Consider the following 26055-nt stretch of genomic DNA (forward strand, 5'->3'; position numbering starts at 1 on the left):
TCTCCATCTGTCGTATCTGCTGTGATGATGGAGCTTTTCACAACAGTGCTTCTGCGATGTCTTCCTTTCTCCTTGACCATGGTTTCCCTTATATCATAACTGTTTCTCCTATTTCTTTGCTTAGACCTCTATTCCCAGGCAAATCAAGGATAGGGTTCCCCTTGTCCTCACCATCTGCGCCACCAGCCTCCATGTTCAATGAAACAACCTCCACAACTTCTGCCATCTTCAACTAGACTCCATCACCAGACATATCTTCCCCTCCCTTGCCTTTTCAATATTCTGAAAGGTCCATTCCCTTCAGGACTCCACCATTCCACCCCACCAACCACTCCCCTTCTCATGGCACTTTCCCATGCAACCCAAAACGTGCAAACACCTTGTCATTTACCATCACCCAGGGACCTAACTAGTTCTTCAAGGTGAAGCAACAATTCATTTGCACTTCTTGCAATATCATGTATGTATTCAGTGCTCACAATGTGGTCTTCTCTACATGGGGGAAACTTTGCAGACCACCTCCATTCAGTCTGCTAGGGTAACCCTGAACTTCCAGTTGTCTGTCACTTCAGTTCTCCATCCCACTTCCACTCTGAACTCCTTTGGTCTCTTACACTGTTCCAAAGAAGCCTGACGTAAGCTTGAGGAACAGCACCTTATCTTCCCTCTAGACACGTTGCCGCCTTTGGGCTCAATACAGAATTCAACAACTTCAGATAACTGGCCTTTTTTGTGTCAGAACTGGACAATTCTCATGCAGGCCATTCCTATGTAACATTAACTCACTTCTTTTCTCACCACAGTTGTTACCTGACCTGCTAAGTATTTACAGCATTCTCTTTCAATTTATATTTCCAGCAATTGCTGTGTTCTGCAAGTTATTGTATTACTTTTCCATCTAATTACCCTCATTCATTCTCCTCTATTCACACATCTCTGTACAGATCAAAGTCAAAGTCGAATTTATTGTCTTATCTACAAGTCCATGTGTGCACAGGTGCAATGAAAAACTTACTTGCAGCAGCATCACAGGCACATAGCATCATGTGACCTGCATTCATAAGAAAAACATAAATTAAACACAATTTTTACAAGAAAGAACACAATTAGAACAAAAAGAAAGTCCATTTTAGTGCAAAGTGGTCATAGTGTTGCTAAACTGTAGTTTAACAGCATTCATTCCCCTCTCTCAGATGGCAAACACGTCATCAAGACAACCCAGGTCTTCACCCTGTCACTGATGTTCTCTTTGTTCTCTCCACCCCTCCCACTCTTTGCAATTTAAACACACTTGTTTTTCTCACTTTCCTAATAAAAGGTCACTGATCTGAAACATTAATAAAGTTTATCTCTCCACAGATGCTGCCACGTAGATGATTACAGCAGCGTTCAGGCCCTTCGGCCCACAATGTTGTGCCGACATTTTATCCTGCTCTGATATCTATTAAGGATCTACTAAGTATCTCCAGCATTTTGTTTTTATTTCCTCAGCTCAGCCTTTGCCTTACTCTCCAGAGACTTCAGCACAAAAATATAAGCTGACACTCCAGTTCTGCCCTATTGGAGGTAACATCTTTTGTTAGAAACATCACTTCTACTTCATCTGCTTTTGCAGGTCGGCTTAAATGATCGCATGATTCTGTCGGAAGTAAGGCCCCACTAGTAGTCTAACCAAAATTTAATTCTGAACTCACACTTAAACAAATTATCTTTAAACATTATGGTACCTTGTGGTGTATAATTAATTATTCTGCTTCTCACATTATAACAATTGACACTTCAAGTATTAGTTCATTAGCAACAAAGCACTTTGGGCATCCTGAGATCATGACAGATGCTGCAGAAGTACAACTTTCTTCTTCCTTAGCTCAGGTGAAAATTTTCAGACACAAAATAAAAGTTTTCAGTTGGGCGGAAAATCTTATAACAGTGGGAAGTACTCACCCTCATCAGCGCAGGAATTTAAGTTTCAGGACTTTTAGAAATGTACCAATAAAGTTGTGTGAGATATAAACCCAAAATGGGCCATGGAGTTTCTCCCACCTGTACAATTAATGTTAAAAAGCACACATTCATTCTATTCTTAACACGTCAAGTACTGTCAGGCAACTTTATTTGCAGTTCACTCGGTATTGAAATAGGTCATGTGCATAGTGAGCAAAAAGTCAGGCCTCCCTGTTATGAGTTGGAATCTCACCACAATGATATTCACAGCTCCTCTTCATCATTTTCATCGACATAATACTGAGGCTCTTCATGAACTTTAACTTCCTGGTAATATTGATATTCAGCTATCAGGTCAAGCATGTCAGCCTCAGCATCACTGAACTCAAACTCGTCCATGCCCTCACCTGTGTACCAGTGCAAGAAGGCTTTCCTGCGAAACATGGCAGAAAACTGCTCACCGATGCGCTTGAACAGCTCCTGGATGGCTGTCGTGTTGCCAATGAAAGTGGCTGCCATCCTGAGTCCTCGGGGTGGGATGTCACACACAGCAGTCTTGACGTTGTTTGGGATCCACTCCACAAAATAGGGACTGTTTTTATTCTGCACGTTCAGCATCTGTTCATCCACCTCTTTCATGGACATACGGCCCCGGAATACAGCAGCAACTGTCAGGTACCGGCCGTGCCGAGGGTCACAGGCAGCCATCATGTTTTTAGCATCAAACATCTGTTTGGTGAGCTCGGGCACAGTGAGGGCACGGTATGGTTGGCTACCACGGCTGGTCAGAGGAGTAAAACCAGGCACAAAAAAGTGCAGGCGGGGGAAGGGGACCATGTTCACTGCTAGTTTACGGAGGTCGGCATTAAGCTGCCCAGGGAAACGCAGACAGGTTGTTATACCACTCATGGTGGCTGATATCAAATGGTTCATGTCTCCGTAAGTGGGACTGGTAAGCTTGAGGGTTCGGAAACAAATATCGTGTAGAGCTTCATTATCAATACAAAATGTCTCATCTGTATTCTCAATGAGCTGGTGAATTGACAGGGTAGCATTATATGGTTCAACCACAACATCAGACACTTTGGGTGAAGGAATAATACTGAATGATAGCATCATTCTGTCAGGGTATTCTTCACGAATCTTGTTAAGGATGAGAGTGCCCATGCCAGCACCACTACCACCACCCAGTGAGTGGGTGAGCTGAAATCCCTGGAGGCAGTCACATCCCTCAGCCTCCTTCCTCACCACATCCATAATAGAGTCGACTAATTCAGCTCCTTCAGTGTAGTGACCTTTGGCCCAGTTGTTAGAGGCACCACTACGCCCTGGAACAAAGGCCAAATAACATGTTTTACTAAAAGGGATAAGAGCAAGGAAGGTTGATGAAAGGCCATTTGACCATCATGCTCACCTCCCTGTAACTTCTGTATTTCTGAACACCCCTCAGGGCATTTTGTCCAACACCCAATATGGCAGAATGTTCCAAATATTCACCTCCTATGCAAACAACTTTCTAATTTCTTCTTATATCAACGTTTCCCTAATTAGTAACCTCTATTTCTCCTATTGTGAAGTAAATCTGCAGACTTTTTTAAAATCATTCGATTATTTTAGATTCCTGTAGAACGTAGCTTCTACCTTTTCCTCCAGATTCTACAGCTGAGCTACTTTACTCTTTCTCAATCCATTGCATTTGGAATCATTATTCCTGTTCTTTTCCATAATACCCCTCCAATATACATAAATCATTTTGACCCATCCCTTTCTTCAATTGTGAATGCTGCACCAGCAAAACTGGACTTTGCACTCCACTGCAGAAACTTTGTTCTAACAACACATTCTATTTATTCCTTCTCCACGTTGTTAAACAATGAAAGTGACTTGTCTACATTTTACCCCAATTCTATTGGTGTCAATTTTATTCCATTTGTCGTTAACTACTTGGGGAGGAATTCAGATCTGTTACAGACCTCGATAAACAAAAAGCAAATTAAATTTGAAAGCATTTATAAAGGGCAATGTGGAATGTAACAAATCACAATATTTTTCAACTGAGTAATAATACATTATCTTAAGTAGATCCCAAGGGCATAAACATTCAGGAACAGCAACTAGCAGTGGTGGAAATGGGCTGCCAGTACACTGCAGTATATAGCACTAATCTTGGAGGATTTCCCTTGTAAAGTGTTTCTATTACAGTCATGGTTCCTGGGTCAGCTGGAGATGGGTTCTGCTTGGTAGCACTGTTATCTCTAAGTTAGAAGGCTGAGAGTTCAGAGATTTGAGCAGAAATCAAAGGATTTGAGGAAGTGGTGTTCTGTTGGGGATATTAAACTGATGCCCTTGCTGCCAATGTGGGTGAGCATAAAAGAAACACTCACACAATTCTAGGGAGAACTGGGAAACCCTCCGCAGTGAACAACATTTATTGTTCAACTAAGGCCTTTATCACTATGGGGTTGTTGCAATTCAGGTCAAAATGAGACAAAATTAGCTATAACATTTCCTACATTACAACAATAACTATACACTGAAAGTACTTAATTAGCTGCAAAGCACTTTGTGACATCCTGAGGTCATGAAAGGTGCTGGGAAGTCATAGAAATATATGGTACAGAAGGAGTCTACTTGGCCTATGCTTGCCAAAGCTGAAGCAAATTTCAGTAATTCCCACCTCTCAATCTGCAGCCCTGTGAGTTATAGCTCTTCAAATGCTCACCGAGCTACCTTTACAATTCCGTCATATATCATCTTTTCAAGCAGTGAGTTGCAGACTCCCACTACTCTGAGGTGATTTTTTTCAACTGCCCTCTAATCCTCCTTCTAGTTATTGCCCTCCCTGTCAAGGGAAACAGGTTCTTCCTGTTAATCACATCAACGAGGCCTCTCATAACCATTCACCATGTAGGACTTTCATAGAAATGCACATCTTTTTTGTACTATGGAAGGGTGAATAAGCTGATGCTGTAGACGTGAAGTGGAGCCAGATTAATTTGATTTTGTTCTCATGTTTCCTCCTGTATCACAATAAAGAGTCATTTTCCGTATGGAAAATACATGGTGGGCTCTGAGAAATGTATCTGGATGGGCATCACATGACAACAAGGAAGAGAAACCTCTCTTGCCCTACTGGGGACCTGAGTTGAAACCATATTGTTTCCTGTTTCAAAGCATTGTTGTCCACTGACCATCACTGAACAGCTAGTCTCCTATTCTGGAGGCACTTAAATTGCTGCCACCTCAGCAGGCTTCCCAGTCTCTGAATCAGCAAACTCTAAGTGCCATTAGCACCAAAAACCATAACCCATGTTTTGAGCTATATCCCATAAAAATCGCACATCTGCTGGACTGAGCAGTCACACACTGGTAAGAAAAGGACTGAGCAAAGGAACCCCTCCATAAGCAGCCTATTTCTGTAAACTGTTTGAAGAAGATTTTGCTTATCTACTGGCCACTGGCTCTAATTTTGGCGGTGGAATGGATGGTTCACTTCATGTTTTTAATGCTTTGGCATCACTAAAGCTCAAATGGTGGGATGAAGGGACCAAAGTTGCTCCCAGCACAGTTCATGAGCCTGAATTATAAATCAGGGTCCCAGGAAAATAATTTAAGCTTTAGTTGGACCTTGTCTCATTCATCACCTATGGAAATGGTCAGGATATGCCCTACCCAGAGTCCAGCCAGCTCAGCAGCAAAATGGTAACTGGGATCCATTTTCTGCTATAGATCCTGACTTCCATTTTATGGTGTATCGTCCTAAATAAACAGCCACGGACACCTAAGAGTAGGCCTCTTTTACAAATGGCACTGACATATCAAAGGTGTTGGTAGGGTTTAAAAGCTATTGACCCTATTTTGTAGGTGTTACTGCCCTGCCCCATCCCACCCCACAGGATAATTTGAGGTAAGAGGCAGTCAAAATTGAATCTTCAGGAATGTATTGGCAGCAAATCAAGTATGAATTATTGCACACAAATCTGTACCAATCTGATGGTCAAGAAATGCATGAGTTACATAGTGAATAAAAAGAAAGGGGATTTAATTTTCAACACTCGGTGGCAGCACCTAGCAAGGAAGACCTGGGGAGAGCACAGGAAGGAGAGACCAGGTCTTACTCACTTCATGATGACACATAGCAGGTGTTCTGGGGTAGGTGGGACCTGTACAAGGAGGACGGGTTGTACCTGAACTGGAACGCCTTGCTGGGAGGTTTAAATTATTTTGGCACACAGAGTAAACACAGAGTAGGTGTACAGTTGGAGTGAGGTTCAGTCAAACAAAGAAGGCAAAACAGGCAATAGGCAGAGCAGGACATGGTCATGATGATGACTAGAAGGTTTAATTACATCCATTGTAATGCAAGGAGCCCAACTGGCCAAACTGATGAACTTGGAGCATCAGACTGGAGAATGCTTAGAATCTCATGGAAGGGCTGAAACTCAAGCCATGACCTAGATGATGAGGAGAAAGGCCCTCCTCATGCAATCATTCAAACATCCTCAAATCACAAACTGCTCTCAAGATTGCCATGGCGAAGAGACCATCACCCATTTCCTGCTGGTACAACCTTACACGCAAAACAAAGATCTGTTGGCATCTGTCTTGGTTCATCACAAACAGCTCAATGACAGGACTCTTTGGGCTGCTCCCTGGGCAGCACAATGGTGCATCTAGAAGAGCTCCTGACTCACAGCTCCAGCAACCTGGGTTCAATTCTGACCACCAGTGCTGTCTATGTGGAGTTTGCACATTCTCCCTATGGTTCCCCCCCATGTCCCAAAGACATGCAGGCTGGTAGGTTAATTGCCCCTAGTGTGTAGAGGACCAGTAGAATGTGGGGGGAAGTGGATAGGAATGTGGAAGAATAAAATGAGTTAGGATAGGATTAGTGTAAAAATGGCTACTTGATGCTCAGTGCAGACTCAGTGGACCAAAAGGCCTGTTTCTGTGCTCAATCTCTCTATGACTCTATATACAGCCAATCTTCCAGCAACAATCGATGTCTATCAATTTGGTGAGAAAGGTCTTTCAGACCATTCATGACTGAGGGTTGCTGACAAAGTCTAGGAATACATGTTGTAGGATGCATTCATGCAGGGTGCAACTTATGGATCCACTGGGGAAAACTACTGCATAATGCTCCTGTTTACATCAATGATGCTGAGGTGGAGATGGTTGAGAGCTTCATGTTCCTAGGAGTAAACATCGCCAATAGTCTGTCCTGGTCCAACCACGAAGATGCCATGCCTAAGAAAGCGCACCAGGACCTCTACTTCCTCAGGATGCTAAAGAAATTCATCTGGTTGATAGGTTAATGAGGGAAGATAGAAAGAGTCATAAAGTCATACAGTACAGAGAAAGGACACAAACGAAGGAAAATAAAATCTGTGAAACGAGGGCAATTAGAGATGGAAAATACAAACAAAGGAATGTAAAAGATGCAAAATGGAGAGCTGGAGGAAACGCTCAGCAGATCAGACAGTGCTATCCATCACTCCCCCACCCTCTCTGCAACCTGAAACTATCTTGTTTCCTCTCTTTCCCAGATCTGACCAAGGGTCTTTAATTTTTCTTTTCACACATGCCGCTGACCTGCTGCGTGTATTTGCTGCATTTAATTCAGATTTACAGCATTTGAATTCTTTTGATTTCTATGCCTGGAATATTGTGTACGTGTCTGCCCTCCTCACTTTAAGATATAATTGTGATATAGGAAGAGCAACAAAGGTTCAGCTTGGGATGGGGAAGTTGGGGGTGCTGGGGGCAGAGAAGATGAAGCAGATTGGACCTACACTCCCTTAGTTTTGCAGAATGAGACCAAGCAAAGCAGGAGCGACGTTTTCCCTGGCTGGGATATCCAGAACCAGGGATCACAATCCCAAGATACAGGATCAGCCATTCAGGTTGAAGAAGAAATTTCTTCACCCAGTTACCAGATTTTCAGAGTTTCATTGCATTGTTTAAATGTGATGAAGATTTCTGCCTTTACCACCCTTTCTGGAAATCAATTTCAGACCTTACCACTCTTCAAGTGATATATTTTTTGATCCCCCTTCTAATTCTACTATCAATCTCCTCTGCACATCTTTCCTATAAAGCATTTGTCAAAACTGTAGGCAGTTCTCAAGCCATGGCCTAACTAGTTCCTGCATAACCCCCCTTTTATTCTATGTCTCAGCTGAAAAATGAAAACATTCCATAAGCTTTTTCACTTCCTTATTTATCTATCCTACTACATTAATAATCTGTGGACATACACTCCAAGGTCTCTCTGTTCCTCTATACCTCTCAGTGTCCTCTCATTTATTATATATTCAATTGCCTTGCTGCACTTCTCCAATTGCATTACTTCACTTCACCAGATTAAATTCCATTTGTCATTTTGCTGTTAGAAATCATCCTGCAGTCTAAAGTTTTCCTTGTCACTGTCGACAACGTGATCGATTTTTGTACTATCTTTAAACTTTGTTAGCAGACCTTCTACATTGAGGTCCAACTTACTAACATACAATACAGAAAGCAAAGGATCAAATACTGAATCCTTTGGAACCTCCAATCGTAGGCTTCCTGCCACTGAACTGATTTTAGCTTGAATTCGCCACTCTGCCTTGGATCCCACGGGCTTTTACCTCATTGACTAAGTGTTATTACCAGCTGCAAGATATCATATCATTTAAAATTTAAAAAAAATTTTTATTTACAGTGTGGTAACAGGCCCTTCCGGCCCAACGAGTCCACGCCACCCATTTTTAAACCAAAATTAACCTTCCCGTACGTCTTTGCAATGTGGGAGGAAACCAAAGCACCTGGAGGAAACCCACGCAGACATGGGAGAACGTACAAACTCCTTACAGACAGTGACGGGAATCGAACCCCAATCGCTGGCGGTATAATAGCGTCGCACTAACTGCTACGCTACCATGCTGCCCCTAAATCGAACCCCGATCGCTGGCCTCAATGTCCTCCATGGATTACACTTGCTGAAAACCATGCTACCTGACTTAAAAAGACAATAACCGAAGCAGCAACATCTTTTCAAGCTCCTGTTCCACCCCCTCCACAGTTTTCAAGGATTTAACATTGCCTCCTTCCTATTATTCATCTGTATTCTACCATTAAATATTATCCAGTTCTCATTTAAATGCTAATGGATGTTTGGAGTGTGGTGTATTATTTTGGTCTTCTTTTCTAAAGAAGGATTTACCTATGTAGAGGTAGTGTAGCAAAGATTTACCAGACTGATTCCTAGGAAGTCAGGTTGGTCATTTGAGAAGAGATTGAATACGCCTCTGTTTAGAGTTAGAAGAATGAGCAGTGACCTCTTGAAATGTATAAATGTACAAGGGCTCGACAGGGTAGATATGTTGTCCCTGGTTGACACTGTGACTCCTGGTTCCATACCCCTCAACCAGGGACATTTAAGACTGAAATGAGAAATTTATTCACTCAGAGGATAGGAAATCTTTGGAATTCTCTACTTCAGTGGAGGCTCAGTTATTGATTACATTCAATACGAAGATCAATAGGTTTCTTGATATTAGAGAAATCAGGGATGGGGCAAGAAAATGGTGTTGAGGCCAAATTTCAACCATGATCTTTTTGCATGGTGGAGCAGGTTCAAGGGGCCAAATGGGCTACCCCTGCCCTATTTATGTTCTCATGTTTCCATCGCTTCTCTCACACCAAGACTGATTCACCCATTCGACCAGCTATCTGATATATTTATTTGATAAACCAGAATTTTATTTTCCCAAATGAACACTTCCCTACACCTCCATACTGCTTCATTGCTGCTCCCACAGATTGAAACTGGTTACTTAAATTCAAGCAATATTTTCTTTTAAACTTTACATTCTGCATCCCATTCAAAGTAAAACAAAGGGCAAAAAAAGTCTTACACTCATATAGGTAAAAAGTTCTTAAGTATTTTTAACAAACAACAAACCACATTTAAAATCTGATCAATGTTATATGGATAAATGCAGCATACAAAGTGACTTCACAATCAGCAAATAAATCTTATTGAATGGCAGGGCAATCAATCATCTATATCTGAAATATGCTGTATGAACAAAATCCACCAACATTTTTCTAAAAATACATTGGAGGTTTATAGTTTATTATTTAGTGAGAACTTATGAATTAGAAGTAGGAGTAGGCACTCAGCCTCTCAAGCCTGCTCTGTCTTTAATAAGATCATTGGTTGATCTGACTTCAGCCTCGACTCTGCATTCCTGCCTACTCCCAGTAACCATTCACTCCCTGCATGTCAAGTATCTATCTACCCCTGCCTTAAAAGCATTCAATGACAGCTTCTATCACCCTCTAAGAGACCCCCAAAGACTCATAAGCTTCTGAATTTCACCTCATCTATGTCTTAAATTGGCAATTCCTTACTTTTAAACAGTGACCTCTAGTTCTAGATTCTGCAACAAAAGGAAACATCCTTTTCAAATCCATCTTGTATGTTTCAATCAAGTCACTTCTCACTCCTCAAAACTCCAGTGGATATGTCTATCTTGTCCACTCTTTCCTCATAAGACAACCCACCCCTTCCAGGTATTAGGCTAGTAAACCTTCTCTGCTTCCAATGCATTAACCTTCTTCCATTAATAAGGGGACCAATATTATACACAATATTGCAGATCTGGTCTCAACATTTTCATATTGAATTCCCCTAGAATGAAAGATAATATTCTGTTAGATTTCCTGATTATTTACTGTACTTGCATATTAGTCTTTTGTGAATTGTGTACTAGGGGATCCAGATCACCCTGCATCTCAGAGCTCCGCAATCTCTCATCATTTAGGTCATAGACAGAAGCAATTAACTGAAGTGTATTCCAGGATGCAACATAATACACAACATAATTAGGAGGAAGAAGACCACCCGAAGGTGATAAATAGCACGAAAGCTTTCCAGCTTCATTCTGGCACAAAGGGAGATTTATGTGATTACTGGAGGCCAAACGTCTCAACCCCAGCTTATCATTGCAGGACTTCCTCAGAGCAGCATCCTAGCCACGCCACCTTTAGCTAGTTCATCAATGATCTTCTCTCCATCGTAAGCTGTCAGAAGCTGAATACTTAATGATTGCAGCACCAGCTACTTTTGTAAATTCTTCCCATTATGAAAAAAAAGGCAAAACATCAACAGCTGGGCAGCATCTAAGCTTGGTCTGATGAATGACAAATAAAATTGAACTACATGAATACCAAGCAATAACCACCCCAAGCAAGAGAGAACTTACCTACTTTGCACTCAATCACATATCGTTGTCAAATGCCACAGTTTCATCTTTCTGAAAGCCACTATTAACCACACAACTGCACCATCAATGTAAATTCCCTGGATACCAGAGCAAGGTCAGAGGCAGTGTATAATGAAGTCAATGATTCATCTGATTTGCCAAAACTTCTCCACGATCTTCATTATACAACAACACTCACGAAGCTCAACACTATTCAGGACAAGGAAGGCTGCTTGGTCAACAATCATCAACATAACATGGCCATAATGTGTGTATACTGTACACTACACGAAACACTATAGCAGCTTACCAAGGCATCCTTGACAGCACCTTTCAAAGCTACGACATCCAACAACTAGAAGAATAAGGGAATCAGATGCATGGAAACACCATCATCTTCACATTTGCCTCCATGAAACACATCACGACTTGGTCCCTGCTGGGCCAAAATCTTGGAATTCTATACCTAATTAGATCATGAGATCACCTTCTCACCAAGGACTGCATCAGTTCAAAAGGAAGGCTAACTATCAATTTCTCCAGGGCAACTTGGAAATGTAGTGACATTATCCACTTTGATAACAAGAATAGGTGAATATTTTGTGGTGGGAAAGTTATTGAAAGGGATTCTGAGGGATAGGATTTATTTGCATTTGGGAAGGCAAGGACTGATTAGGGATAGTCAACATGGCCTTGTGTGTGGGAAATTGTGTCTCATGAATTTGATAGAGTTCTTTGAAGAGGTGACCAAGAGGACAAATATGGACTTATATGGACTCTATATGGACTTTAGCAAGGTCTTTGATAAGGTTCCGCATGGTAGGCGGCGTCCAGGGCGAGCTAGCAAATTGGATACAAAATTGGTTTGGTAGTAGGAAACGGGGCTTTTTTTCAAATTGAAGGCCTGTGACCAGTGATGTGTTGCAGGAATGGTGCTGGTGCTTGTTGTTTTTCGTATATACTGTATTTATGATTTGAGAGAGAACGTATGTGGCAATGATGAGTAAGTTTGCAAATGACACCAAAATTGGTGTACAGTGGACAGTGAAGAAGCTTGTTTAAAGTTACAACCAGATCTAGATCAACTAGGAAAGTGAGCAAGGGAATGGCAGATGGAATTTAACTTGGACACGCATTTTAGGAACTTAATCAAGGGTAGGACATACACAGTGAATTGTAGGGTCCTGGGGGTGTTATTGAACAGAGAGACCTGGGGGACAAGTATATAGATTCTCGAAAATGGGAAACACAGATAGACTGGTTGGTGAGGAAGGCATATGCATGCCTGCCTTCGTTGGCCGAGGCATTGAGTATAAGAGTTGGGATTGTCATGTTAGAATTGCACAAAACATTGGATAGTGGTACTTTAAGTATTGTGTGCTGTTTCTGATTATAGGAAAGGCGTGATTAAGCTAGAGAGGGTGCAGAAAAAGATTCACAAGAATGTTGCCTTGATGGAGGGTTTGAGTTATCAGGAAAGACTGAATAAGCTGGGTCTCTTTACCCTGGAGCGAAAGGAGGCTGAGAGATGACATGATAGAGGTTATATAAAATTATGAGAGGCATAGATACAGTAGATAGACTCTGTTCCACCATGGTCTAAAACTAGAAGGCATAGGTTTAAGGTGAGAAGAAGTAGGGTATCTGTGGGATAATTTTTTCACTCCAAAAGTAGCTGGTATCTGGAATGAGCTGCCAGAGGGAGGTGTGGGAAGCAGGTACAGCAACAACATTTAAGAGGAATCTGGACAGGTACTTGAATGAGCAGGGCATAGAGGGATATGAAATTAATGCAAGCAAGATGGGCATGATGGTTGGCATACAATGCAAAAGGCATGCATTATAAAAGTAGGGAAGTATTTCAACAACATGCTTTGGTGGGACCGGAGTACATATTAAGGAACAAGTATACATGTAGGAGGTAGTTCAGAGAAGATTTGCTAGGATAATTCTGGGAATGTAGTGGTTGCCTTATGAGGAATAGATAACCAGATTGGATCCATACTGATTGGAACTTAGAAAAATGATCTGATTGAAACATACAAGATTTTGAGGGTGCTTGATAGGATGAATGCTGAAAAATGTTTTTACTCATGGGGAAGTCTGGAATAACAGGGCATAGTCTGAAAATAAAGAGTTGCCCACTAACAAGAATGTGTGTTTATTTTATTGAAATATAAAACATTCAGAGACTGACAGATGCTGGGAGGCTGTTTTTCTCTAGCTGGAGAGATCAGAACAGGGCACCATGGTCTCAGGATAAGGGGTTGGCCACTTTGGATTGAGAAGAGGAGAAATTTGATTCTTGGTAGGCTGTGATGCTTTGGAATTCTCTATCCTAGAGGGCTGGGAATGCTTGGTCACTGAGTATTTTTGTGGCTGAACTTGACAGATTTTTAGATTCCAAGGGAATCAAGAGATATGGGGATCAGACTGGAAAGCAGCCTTGAGTTAAAGGATCTGCCGTGACCCAAGTGAATAGCTGATAAACCTTCAGAGTTTGTATGGCCCCCTCCTATATCCATTTTATTTGTTTTAATGAGACAATATAAAGTAAATGGTACAGGAATGAAATAGAAACATAGAAACATAGAAAACGTACAGCACAATTCAGGCCCTTCGGCCACAAAGCTGTGCCGAACATGTCCCTACCTTAGAAATTACTAGGTTTACCCATAGCCCTCTATTCTTCTCAGCTCCATGTACCTATCCAAGAGTCTCTTAAAAGACCCTATCGTAGCCGCTTCCACCACCGTTGCCGGCAGCCCATTCCACGCACTCACCACTCTCTGAGTAAAAAACTTACCCCTGACATCTCCTCTATACCTACTCCCCAGCACCTTAAACCTGTGTCCTCTTGTGGCAGCCATTTCAGCCCTGGGGAAAAGCCTCTCATCATCAAATCTGGAACTATGAACTCAGAAATCTTTGATAAATGTAGAATAAGCTGATAATATTGTTAAATGATATTAGACGCTGGAAATAGATACTGAGTATAAAAACATGGATGTTATCTAAAACTCCAAAAATCATTGCTTTGGCCTCACCAGTATTACATTTATTTTTGGGCACCATAATATCCTGACTTTTAAGAAAGCATGGGAGAGATTTACTAAAGCAGCCTGTGATGAGGGATATTAATGTGGAGACTCCAGAAGAATTAATGAATCATGCAGCACAGATGGATGCCACAGTCTATCATACCAGTGGCAGCTCTTTGAATAAAAATTCCCATTTCCCTGCTCTTTTCCAACACCCTGATTTTGCTTTCCTTTACAACTGTATGTCCAATTACTTTTTCAAAGATATTGATGGACCTGCTTCAGCACCCTATCATTAATGCCCTTTATTTCATCCTGAAGTCTCCCCAGCTGGAATATGCTTAGTACAGAGGAGGTTAAGGGAAAATTGAATAAAGCATCCAGAATTATGAGGTGTTTTCATAAAGTAAGCACAAGAGCCTATTTCCACTGCCAGGTCAGAGGACATAAACAAAAAAAGGACCAGTGGGAGATGGGAATATTGCTTGTTTTCTAAAAAGTTGATCATTATGATCTGGAATACATGCCTAAAAGGATGGTGGAAGAAATGTCAATAATAACTTTCAAAGATAAAATATGTAGACTATGTAGAAGGAGGTTGGTGGGGTGGGGTGGGGGGTGGGGGGGGCTAACTGGACAGCTCTTTCAAAGAGCCAGAACAAACATGATAGCCGATTGTTCCTTTTCTGTGGTATAGATTCAATCCACTATGAATGGGCAATAAATCGAAGGCTTTTCAATGGTCAATATTCTGAGAAGGTGATTTCTTAAAACACATAATTAAGGCACTGTGGTGCAACAGGTAGTGCTGTTGGCCTCACAGTTCCAGGGACTTGGATTTGATTCTGATCTTGGGTGCTATCTGTGCAGAGTTTGCATGTTCTCCATGTGACCGTGTGGATTTCCTCTAGTTGCTCCGGTTTCCTCCCTTCAAAGATATGCTGGTAGGTTAATAGGCCACTGTAGATTATCCCTTATGTAGGTTAATGGCAAAAAACAATCAAAAGGGGAGTTAATGGGCATATATGAGAGAGAATAAGTTGCAGGGCAATAAGGAGATGGGAATGGGACTGATGGGATTGCACCCCTGGGAGCTGAATACTCCTTTCACTTCTTAGATAAGAAATGTCTAAATGGTACTCAGCTGCTTATTTTCTGTGAAATAAAGGCAATTCTGAAATAATTCTGGAAATTAAACTCAAGGTTTGAAGAACAGTTACATTTAGTATTCAACAGTCTGCTCACAGTAAGATTTGACATCTTTGAGTTGAATGAATGTTATGATTACTATAATCCTGCCCCAATTCTCTGACCTGTGCTTCTTAGCTGGGGTGCAAAATTTTTCTTAAACTCTAGAGTATTGTCATCCATCTGGTTTTGCATATCTAAAACACTGATACAATATTATTGTGTTTGATTGATTTAGACTGTTTTTTAAAAAATTTCACAACTGCAGAAATGCAATAATGTAGAACCAACTTATTAATTCTCAAACTACCAGACAACTTGTCATGGATAAAAAGTTCTAAATACAGCTTATAAATAACTTTAACTTGAATTCCATGATTATACCAAACAATCCTAGTGTTTCCATAAAACTTTGCTTACCAAACACAAAGTTATCAGGTCTGAAAATCTGCCCAAAAGGTCCAGAACGAACAGAGTCCATTGTACTAGGTTCCAGGTCCACAAGAATAGCACGAGGCACAAATTTACCACCTATTTAAATGTAGTATTAAATAAAGAAATATTTACAAACAGTAGAAAGCAGCAATGCACCTGAAATATGATAAGATGCAAGACTGATACCTCTGGCCTCATTGTAATACACATTAATCCTCTCAAGCTGCAGATCACTCTCTCCACGGTACATTCCTGTGGGGTCAATACCATGCTCATCACTGATGACCTCCCAGAACTAAACAGGGAATAAGAACACATAAATAACAAGAAAGAAAGTGTATAACCTTCAGCAATTATTAGCTTATGCAATTTTTTTGAAGAAATTTGGGGTGGTCAGCTTTGACTCAGTGACCCAGAAGGTTCTGAGTTCCAGTTTCAGATTGGCATGGAACACATCACCAATCAAATGTGTTTGGTACTCAGTACGGTCATGGATGCTTCGAAAATTTTGTTTCTATCGACTCCCAATTGCTACTACTCCATTGGTTACTATTTTAAGCAAATAGCACATACAACTGAGGACACATTTCTACTCCATGCTCTCAGCTGACACCTATCAAACGCTTTCATGATTTTAATGACATCTGTTTGATCATCCATCAGCCTTTACTTGTCTAAATGAAAGAGCCATAGTCCGTTGAGTGTTTGTTGATAGATGTCAGTTTAATATCATTGCTGTAACCCACTTGTTGTACCTTCTCCAGTCTCTTTCTCAAAGGGATCCTACGAGATGCCTAAAAAAAGGTACTCAAGACACAAGAGAGACTGCAGATGCTGGAAATCTGCAGCAATGAACACAAAATGCTAGAGGAACTCAGCAGGTCAGGCAGCATCTATGGTGGGAAGTGAACAGTCGAGGTTTCAGACTGAGACCCTTCATCAGGACCACCATCAACTCAAATCATATTTAAATGCTTGGGGAGAGCTTATGCCAATCTGTACTCATGAACAAAACTACATCAGCCACAAGAGACCATGTGGATGCAGAAACTGAAAAAAGTTAACAAAGTTTTTGAAAATTCATCTTCTTTCTCCTGAAGGGAAAAAAACTGATTAAAAATGAAAAAATAAAACAATGAAAATAAAACTAACAAAAGGAAAAATTAAAAGCAGCTTTCTAAAAGGCAATAATGAGCTGAAGCCATCTTTGCTGGGGTTTTTGCCTTAGAACTTGCAGGCCATGTCTCCCTCTGTGGCAAGAATCCTGGCAAGGATCTCTGCACTCATGTGAATTGGATGCAGAGAGACAATCTTGCAGGCCCACAACACCCAGGACAGAGACAGCAGGGCCTCTGGCAGTGCAGTGTGGACACCCTACTTCCAAAAGCCTTTGGCAGATGGAAAACTGCCAGCCCCAGTTTTATTAGGTAAAATCTGAGAGGGTTATTTCATAGTTTTAAATGATTTTATTAAATTTGAGGTAAATAATTAAATTTGAAAAAAATAAAGTTAAATAATGAAAAAAGATAAGCTAAAGTAAAATAATTTAAACGAAGTAACCTACCTTACCTGCTTCCAAATACAAATCCCAATAATCACAATTGAAATAAATAGTTTTGGATCCTGCAGAGGATCTAACCTGGAGCAGGATTTGAATGGTGACTTCCCTTTGTAATGCTTAGAATCCCAGCAAGCCCCTGGTCTGCTGCTGGACTTTTTTTGGTATCACAAAACTGGCAGTAGGTCCAGCACCTTTGCAGTTGGTAGCTTATATGTGAAGCCTCAAGATTCACCCTAATGTTACTACTAGAGCCATTCATTACAGCCGCATCTTAAGTTAGCCTGAAATTAATGATCCATTTCTAGTGAAACTACACAACAATGTTTTCCTTTCAATTAATACCACAAACAGGAGGTCACAGAATCATAAAGCACAGAAACAGACCATTCGGCCCAGCATGTACATGCCAACCATCTAGTAATTTCGTATAGTAATCACATTTGTCAGTACTTGGTCCGTAGCCTTCTGTGTCTTGGCAATTCGAGTGCTCATCCAGATACTTTAAAAATGTTGTGAGAGTACTTGCCTCCATCATCTTCTCAGGCAGCGTGTTCCAGACTCCAACCACACTCTGGGAGAAAAAATGTTTCCACAGAACCCCTCTAACCCTCTTATTTTTCACTTTAATCCTGTGCCCTTTGATTTCAGACATCTCCGTAATGGGGAAAAGTTTCTCACTCTCTTTATACCCCTCATAATTTTATATACCTTTATCAGGTCCCCCCCCCCTTCCCCCCCCAGCTGCTACCTTTAGAGATCTATGGACAGTCAGGTGTCCACACTGCACTGCTAACATCCCTCTGTTCATCAGTACTCCCCAGGTAAGTGAATCTCACTCTATTCGTTGCTCAGTTTTACTTTGGAGAAACCATTATCCATCTTTTGGTGATTCAAGGTAATTTCTGGGATTGTTTTGTTGGTTTTCTTCCAAGGCAATGTCTATTTTCTTCAAAGGAAAATTGGTTCTAAGTAATAGTCATTTTCCTGGTCCTGCTATTTTCTGTTGCGCAAGTAATTTGTTTTACAGAACAAATAAGGTGACTAATGCAGAGGGTACCACATCGTGCACACTAAACGCGGTACACTGGATAGGAAAAAGTGCAAGTGAATTTCTGCTTTACCTGAAGAAAACGTTTGAGTCCCTGGATGGTGGGAAGGGCAGACGTGAAAGGACTTTTCCTGCAGTTGCAAGGGAAAGTGCCGTAAGGCAGCAAGTGTTTGGTGGGGATGGAAGAGCAAAGGCTGCAATCCCTTTGAAATGCTCAAAGGGGAGGGGGACCGAATATATGCCAGGTGGTGAAAACCTTGTTTGTGCTGGTGGAAATTGTGGAGGATGATAAATTGAATGCAGAGGTTGGTGAGGTGAAAAGTAAGGACTGGGGAGCACTTCTTGCTCTGTCCAGGAGAGGGAGTGAGCACAGAAGTGCAGGAAATACATGAGATGAGTCAAGGGCTCTGGAAGAAGGGAGGCTCAGGAAGAAGATCCTTTATTTTAAAACATTATTTTCAAATCTCTCCGAAGTCTCACCTCTCCCAATATCTGTAATATCCTTTAGCCTTCCTACCTCCAAAATAGCTTTGCTGCTTAAATGCTGGTGTCCTGATCACCTCTTTATTTAATCAACCCATCAGTGCCATGCTTTCATCTCCAAGGCTCTCTCAGGAATTCATTCCCTCAATCTCTCTGCTCCTTTAAGACACTCCTTAAATCTTCAGCTTTGACCGTGAACTTTTATGTTTAGGTGTCAAGTTTAGTTTGATAATGCTTTCAAGACATTTTACTTCATGGAAACCACCATCTCATGTGTCTAATTATTTGATGCCATTACTAAACTACATATGGCTGACTGAATTTCATGTTAAGTTTGAGACTAATGGTTAAGTCCAAATTCAGGATCTTCAATGGACACCAACACACTCCAATGGTTAACTAGAAATATTAACTATCATATTAGGTAAAAGGTAAGCGTAAGTTTAAAAATAGGGAGTTAAAAAAATTAGAAAAGAATGGCATTTGAAATGGATAAATAATAGGAAAACTAAGTAAGAGCAAGCTAGCAAGAAATATAAATTTTTAAAAAGAAATTATCAAAAAAAGTAATAAAGAAGAAAGGGGTAAAATATAATGACAATTAAAGAAAGGGTAAATAAATATTTACCATCTGTTTAACTTCAAGTCAGGTCAGGTCAAGTTGAGTTTAATGTCATATGCACAAGCACAGTGAGGTATGGGTACAATGAAAAACTTGCTTGCAGCAGCATCACAGGCACATAGATTCAGACAACACACAGAAAATAAATTATGCAAAAAATATACATTAATTATACAAGACAATGAAAAAAAAGACTGTGCAAAAAAAGATATTAGTGCAAAAAAAAGACAAGTCCATGGTAATGCAAGAGGTGATCTGTAGTGTTCTGTTGCTGAAGTAGGGTTAGGGTTGTGCTAGTTGGTTCAAGAACCTGATGGTTGTAGGAAAGTAGCTATTCCTGGTGTGGGTCTTCAGGCTTCTGTACCTCCTGCGCAACGGTGGCAGCGAGAACAGGATGTGATCCAGATAGTGGGGATCCTTGATGATAGATGCCACCTCCATGAGGCAGCGCCTTACGTAGAAGATTTCAATGGTGGAGAGGGCTGTGTCCGTGATTGACCGGGCAGTGTCCGTTGCTCTCTTGTGCTGACCTTGATGCCAAATGATCCTTTTTAATTTAGAATTATTCTTTGCTAATATAGAGAAAATATTGCTGAGCCACATACAAAGGTATTGTGTAAATTCATAAGAATTGTCATTTAGCTTAATTTACTTCTTTGCAGTTTAGTGATATAAATCAATTCCCACTTTTCCAAATTTACATGTTTTGCACTCTAGTTTAAACTCCATTGAACTTCTTCAGAACTCTACCCCTAAGAGATATTTCTAAACTTAATAAAAATTACCAAAAAGATCATAAGGAGTGGAAAATAAAAAAAATGTATGAAAGGTTGGCCCAGTAGCAATTGGCTATTTATAACACTTCTACAGCATTTTGGGAATGACACCCAAAAGTTTTCCATTTTCAAGGCAAACTCAAGAGTGTTATTAAATACTCTTCACTTCCTGGATGAGTAAAGTTCCAACAACACTTAAAAACCTCAACAATATCCAGAACAAAGCAGCCCAGTTGATTGGTACCCCATCACCATACTGAAAATTCATTCCTCCACCACCAGAGGATTGTGGCTTTATATATAGTACAATATATATTGCACTATATACAAAACGTGCTATAGTTATTTGCCTAGTCTACTCTGACAGCACCATCCAAGACACAATCTCTGCCATCAAGAAGGACAAGGGCAGATAGGCACAGGCACACCATCACTTGCAGGTTCCCCACCAAGTTGCACACTATTACAAATATATCTACTTCCAGTTTACAATCCATAATCTGCAGGCAGGCTAAGTGTCAGATGCAGAATCCTCATAGCTGCCATCGTCCTCTGTGCAGGCAGACAGCTTCAGCTCCAGTTCTCCTGCCATTTTGAGCTGGAACCCCTACACAGCCTACTGGGTTTCCACAAATTCCATGCTGGTGTCTCAGTTTCCTGGCACTCAGACACCCCAGCATTGATTTGCCAGTCTTCACAGTTCAGCACTGCCATCTGCCCTTCTTGCTATGACCTTTGTGGCTGCCTGCAATCTTGCACAATCGTAATGTTGTTTTAAAGATAGTCAACATTAGCATAGATCTTACTTTTTAGTATTTCCATGCAATTCACAGGCAGAACAATGTACAATTAGGAACCTTTTTTCAAAACTTTACAAAGACAAGTCAGTATAAAGACTATTAGTAAAGATATTTGGTAATTTATCAACAAAATTCAGAACACTTTCAGTTGAATTATTAATTGACAAATTCATCATCATTGTAATAATCTGGATCAGTTGTTTTTCATCGAGCAAAACTTATGTCCCTTTGGTTATGTTTCTGGGATTGATGAATTTAGGCACAGCAGAATCTTAGGCACAGCAGAGCCCAAAACATATACTGTACTCTAAAACCTTCTATAATAATGTAATATTTCTAAATTTGCCAACAACACAAAACTGGGTGACGTATGGAGGATGCAAAGAAATTTAGACAGACTGAATGAATGGCAAACACAGTATAATGTAAAAAAGAAATAAATTATTCACTTCAGCAGGAAAGACAGAAAGGGAGATGGTAATAAATTGGTAAACATTGGTGCACAAAGGGATATGGGAGCACTTATCAATGAAAACAAAGATGCAGGTGTAGTCCACAGTTAAGAAATAAAAATAGTATGTTGGCCTCCATTGCAAGAGTACAGGAACAAGGATGGCTTGCTACAAATATACAGAGATGGTGAGACCACACCCAGAGCTACTTGTGTAGCTTTTGGTCTTCTTACCCAGGAAAGAATTTATTTGCCACAGAGGCAGTTCAGTGAAGGTTCACCAAATTCATTCCCGATACATCAGATCTATCAGATGAGGAGAGACAGTTTAGAAGAATGAGGGTTGAAAAGTACAAAATTATGAGGGTTCAAGGGATGGAGGGAGAATATTTGTACAGGCTGCCTATGGTGGACATCCAGAACTAGGGGTCCGAGTAAGTGTCTCTGTCTTCAATGTCTACAGCATTAAGGACCCTGGAGTGATGGAGAACTTCAAATTCATGGAGATTTTTTTTCACTCAGAGGGTGGTGAATCTGTGGAATTCTCTACCACTGAAAGCAGTGCAGGCCAAGACATTGGCTCCAAAATTTGCTTGGTGAGAGGAGAGAGTTGTTTTTCTGATTGGAAGTCTGTGACCAGTGGTGTACTACAGGGGTTGGTGTCGACACCTCTGATGCCTGTGATATACATTAATGGCTTGGATGTGAATGTAGGAAGTATGATTAGTAAGTTTGCAGATGAATATTGTATCATAGATAGCAAGGAGAGTTGTCTAAGGCTACAGCATGATACAGATCAACTGGAAAGTTGGGCAGAGCACAGGTAGATGGAACTTAATCCTGACAAGTGTGAGGTGATGTATTATGGGAGGGCAGATAAGGGTAGGACATGCACAGTGAATGGTATGGTATGTTGATGAAGAGTGACAATGGGTTACATGTCCATAAATCCCTGAGAGTGGCAACACAGGTGGATAGGGTGGTGAAAGTGGCATATGGGACACTTGCCTTCATCAACCATGGAATAGAATGCAAGAGCTGGGGTGTCATTTTACACCTCTGTAAAACATTGGCTGGGCCAAACTTGGTGTTTTGTATGCGGTTCTGTCACAGTCTAGGAAGGATGATGTTACGTTGGAGAGGGTGCAGAGCAGATTCAGCAGGATATTGCCTGGAATGCAGCTTTCCAGTTACAAATAGAGACTGGATAGGCTGTTTTCCCTGGAGCCGATCGGGCTGAGGGATGATCTGTTATCAGTATACAAAATTATGAAATGGATAAACAAGGTAAATAGTAAAAATCATTTTCCCATGGTAGGAGATTTAGAGAAGATCCGATAAGAACTATTTTCAGGGTGGTTGGAATCTGGAAAGTAGTGCCTTAAGACGTAGTGGAGGCAGATACTCTCACAAAATTTACAAAGTATTTAGACAAGGCACAGAAGGTTATGGACCTAATGTGGGTATCAATGGATGTAACAGTTGGCATGGATGTGGTAGGCCAAAGGGCCAGTCACTGTGCTGTACGACTGATATATTTATGGAGATAGATTGATTTCTAGACACAAGAGGCAAAAAGGATATGGGGAGAGAATAGGAATATGTGATTGAGAAAGAGGATCAGCCTGTGCAGAGGGCATCAGAGGCCTCCTATTCATACTCCTACTTGGCATGTTGAGTGTTCTGGTCGCCGCATTACAGAAAGGATGTGGAGGTTTTGGAGATGGTGCAGATGTTCACCGGGATGTTGCCTGGATTAGAGGGTATTAGCTATGAGAGGTTGGACAAATTTGGATTGTTTTTCTCTGGAGCATGAGGGGAAACCTGATAGGGGTTTATAAAACAAGGGGAATAGACCGGGCAGATAGTCAGAGTCTTTTCTCCGGGGTGGAACTGTCAAATACTAGAGGACATAGGTCTAATGTGAGAGGGGGAAAGTTTAAAGATTTACAAGGCGTTTTACAGAGAGCGGTGGGTGTCTGGAACCCATTGTGCGGAGGTGGTGAAAGCAGATACATTAGTTTAGACAGGCAGGGAGTGGAGGGATATAGACCATGTGCAAGCAGTTGTGCAGCTTATATTGGCATCATGGCTGGCACAGACATGTGGGCCGAAGGGCCGGTTCTTGTGCTGTTCTATTCCGACTTAAACGTTTATGCCGCGTTAATTTTGGGTGGATGGAGAAACTTTAATGTAGAAGTAACAGAGCACTAAATCTGCCAAGGCTGCTGGTGTTTGAGAGCTCACATCGTGGTGGGTGGGGCAGGGGCAGAGCTCCCGGCCTCATGGCCCGGGCCGGTACTGGGCTCCCTTCACCCGGCCAAGAACTATAACCCCTAAAACCAAAACACATGCAAACAGACGACGCTGACTACCCAGCTAATGGTGGGATCCCGCCGTGCACCGACATCACCTCACTCGACCCAACACCGGCCAACTGCGCCTGCGCCGCACACTCACCAGCGGACAACTCAAACTGCGCATGCGTTAGTGGAGCCCGCGCAAACTCGGGGCGGGGGGCGGGGTTGGTGAGGCGGCCGACGCTCCGACCAATGGGCGGGCAGCCTGCGCCGGGCGGGGACCGACTCTTCCATCAGAGCTCGGCAGCGGCCGCATGAGGCGATTTCAAGCCTTGCTTGATGCTAAGGGACGGCCTTTGCGGCCACACTACACACCTTACCACCGATCTGGTTCCCGCACTGGCCGGCCTGAATGTGCACGATCTCCCGCATGCTGGCAGATAGATTTAAACGGAGAAAGGAATTGCGCCTCCCTATTGGATGTTAATCAGCTTCTCGTTCCTCCATTGGGTATTTCAATGTCAATCAGCGTGTATTGCCCGCCCTCTCCACGGTTTCTTCCTATTGGTTCAATCCGGTCGGCCTGCTTGTGATTGGCTGTGAGTTGCTGTTGCCGAGTAACAACTTTATCGCCTCCCCCTTTTGCCTGCGGGCGTCTTGTCACAATATTCCGCGGCGCCGATGACGTCAATGCTGACCACGTGGTGCAATGCCCCTGCCCGCTTGGGCTGGTGGTAACATGTTGGCTGCTGGAAATGCAAAGCAAAGCCAGAGCACTGGGAACACCCGCATTCGTGGGGAGGGAATTGCAGTGGTTTATTTCAGTGTTTTCTGTTACGATTGTAATAGACATTAGTTGCTTCCCAAAGTGATGCTGTACTTTATAGAGCACCTGTAATCACATGGTGACTGGTGAAAACCTGGAATGTGGCGCCCTGAAGAAAGGTAGCAGATTTAAGCTGGAACTGGGCATTTAAAAATTGGTTATATGCTCGGAAAAGAAATAAAAATGCTCTCAAAGCACCAAAGTGAGATGAACTGTAAAGCTCTTTCACAGCTAGAATGATAACAATGGGACAAAAAGGTGTTATTTCAACGTTCCCTACAATCTCCTCTACCTTAAACTAACATCAAATGCAAGAGGTGTAGAATTGTGGTTGATACGTGCTTGCTTCTTTAACAAGGTCCTTGCATGGTAGACCGACCTGGAAGACACAAGGGATTCTGCAAATGCTGGAACCTGGAGCAGTACATACAAAAGGCTGGAGGAACTCAGCAGGTCAGGCAGCATCGATGGAGGGAAGATTAGATCATATGGTATCCAGGGTGAGCTAGCCAACTGGATACAAAATTGGTTTGGTGATATGAGTCAGAGGGTGGTAGTGGAGGGTTATTTTTCAGAATGGAGGCCTGTGACCAATGCTCTGCTCCAGGGATTGGTGCTGGGTCCCCTGTTCATCTGCAGTAATGATTTGGATGAGAATATAGTTAGCATGGTTAGTAAGTTTGAGGATGACATCAAAATTGGTGGTATAGTGGACAGTGAAGAAGGTTATCTAAGATTACGGCAGGACCTAGATCAACTGGGAAAGCGAGACAAGGCATGGCAGATGGAATTTAACTTGGACAAGTGTAAAGTGGTGCATTTTAGTAAATTAAATCAGAGCAGGACTTGCAGGGCCCTTGCTTGGAGAATGTTGTAGAACAGGCACAGGTAGATAGGCTGGTGAAGAAGGTATTTGGCACGTTTGCCTTCATCAGTCATGGCATTGAGTATAAAAGTTGGGACATCATGTTTCAACTGTACAAGATGTTGGCAAAACCACACTTGGATTATTGTGGGCAGTTCTGGTCACCTAACAACAGGAAGGATGTCATTAAGCTGGAAAGGGTGCAGAAAAGATTCACAAGGATGTTACTGGGATAGGCTGGGGCTTTTTTCTTAGAGCATAAGAGGCTGAGGGGTGACTTTAACTTAGTCTAAACTAGAGGGCATAGATTTAAGATGAGAGGGGAAAGAGGACTTGAGGGCAAATTTATCACACTGAGGGTGATAGGTATGTGGAACGAGCTTCGAGAGGAAGTGGTAGAGGTGGTTACAGTTACAACATTTAAAAAAACACTTAAGATGGGTACATGGATAGGAAAGGTT

The 26055-nt window shown here is 41.7% G+C and overlaps 1 protein-coding gene across 1 annotated transcript; it reads right to left on the bottom strand.

The window, feature by feature from the left end:
* Positions 1-2208: 2208 nt before the first annotated feature.
* On the bottom strand, positions 2209-24341 carry LOC127581961 (tubulin beta chain-like). The gene is made up of 4 exons (XM_052036759.1): positions 24279-24341; positions 16049-16157; positions 15848-15958; positions 2209-3272 (listed from the first exon to the last, which is right to left on the bottom strand). Exons 1-4 carry the CDS (start codon positions 24333-24335, stop codon positions 2209-2211), a joined length of 1341 nt encoding a protein of 446 aa, XP_051892719.1. The 5' UTR covers positions 24336-24341.
* Positions 24342-26055: the final 1714 nt, after the last annotated feature.

Source organism: Pristis pectinata, chromosome 23 (genome assembly GCF_009764475.1).
Source record: "Pristis pectinata isolate sPriPec2 chromosome 23, sPriPec2.1.pri, whole genome shotgun sequence".
Taxonomy (NCBI): Eukaryota; Metazoa; Chordata; class Chondrichthyes; order Rhinopristiformes; family Pristidae; genus Pristis; species Pristis pectinata.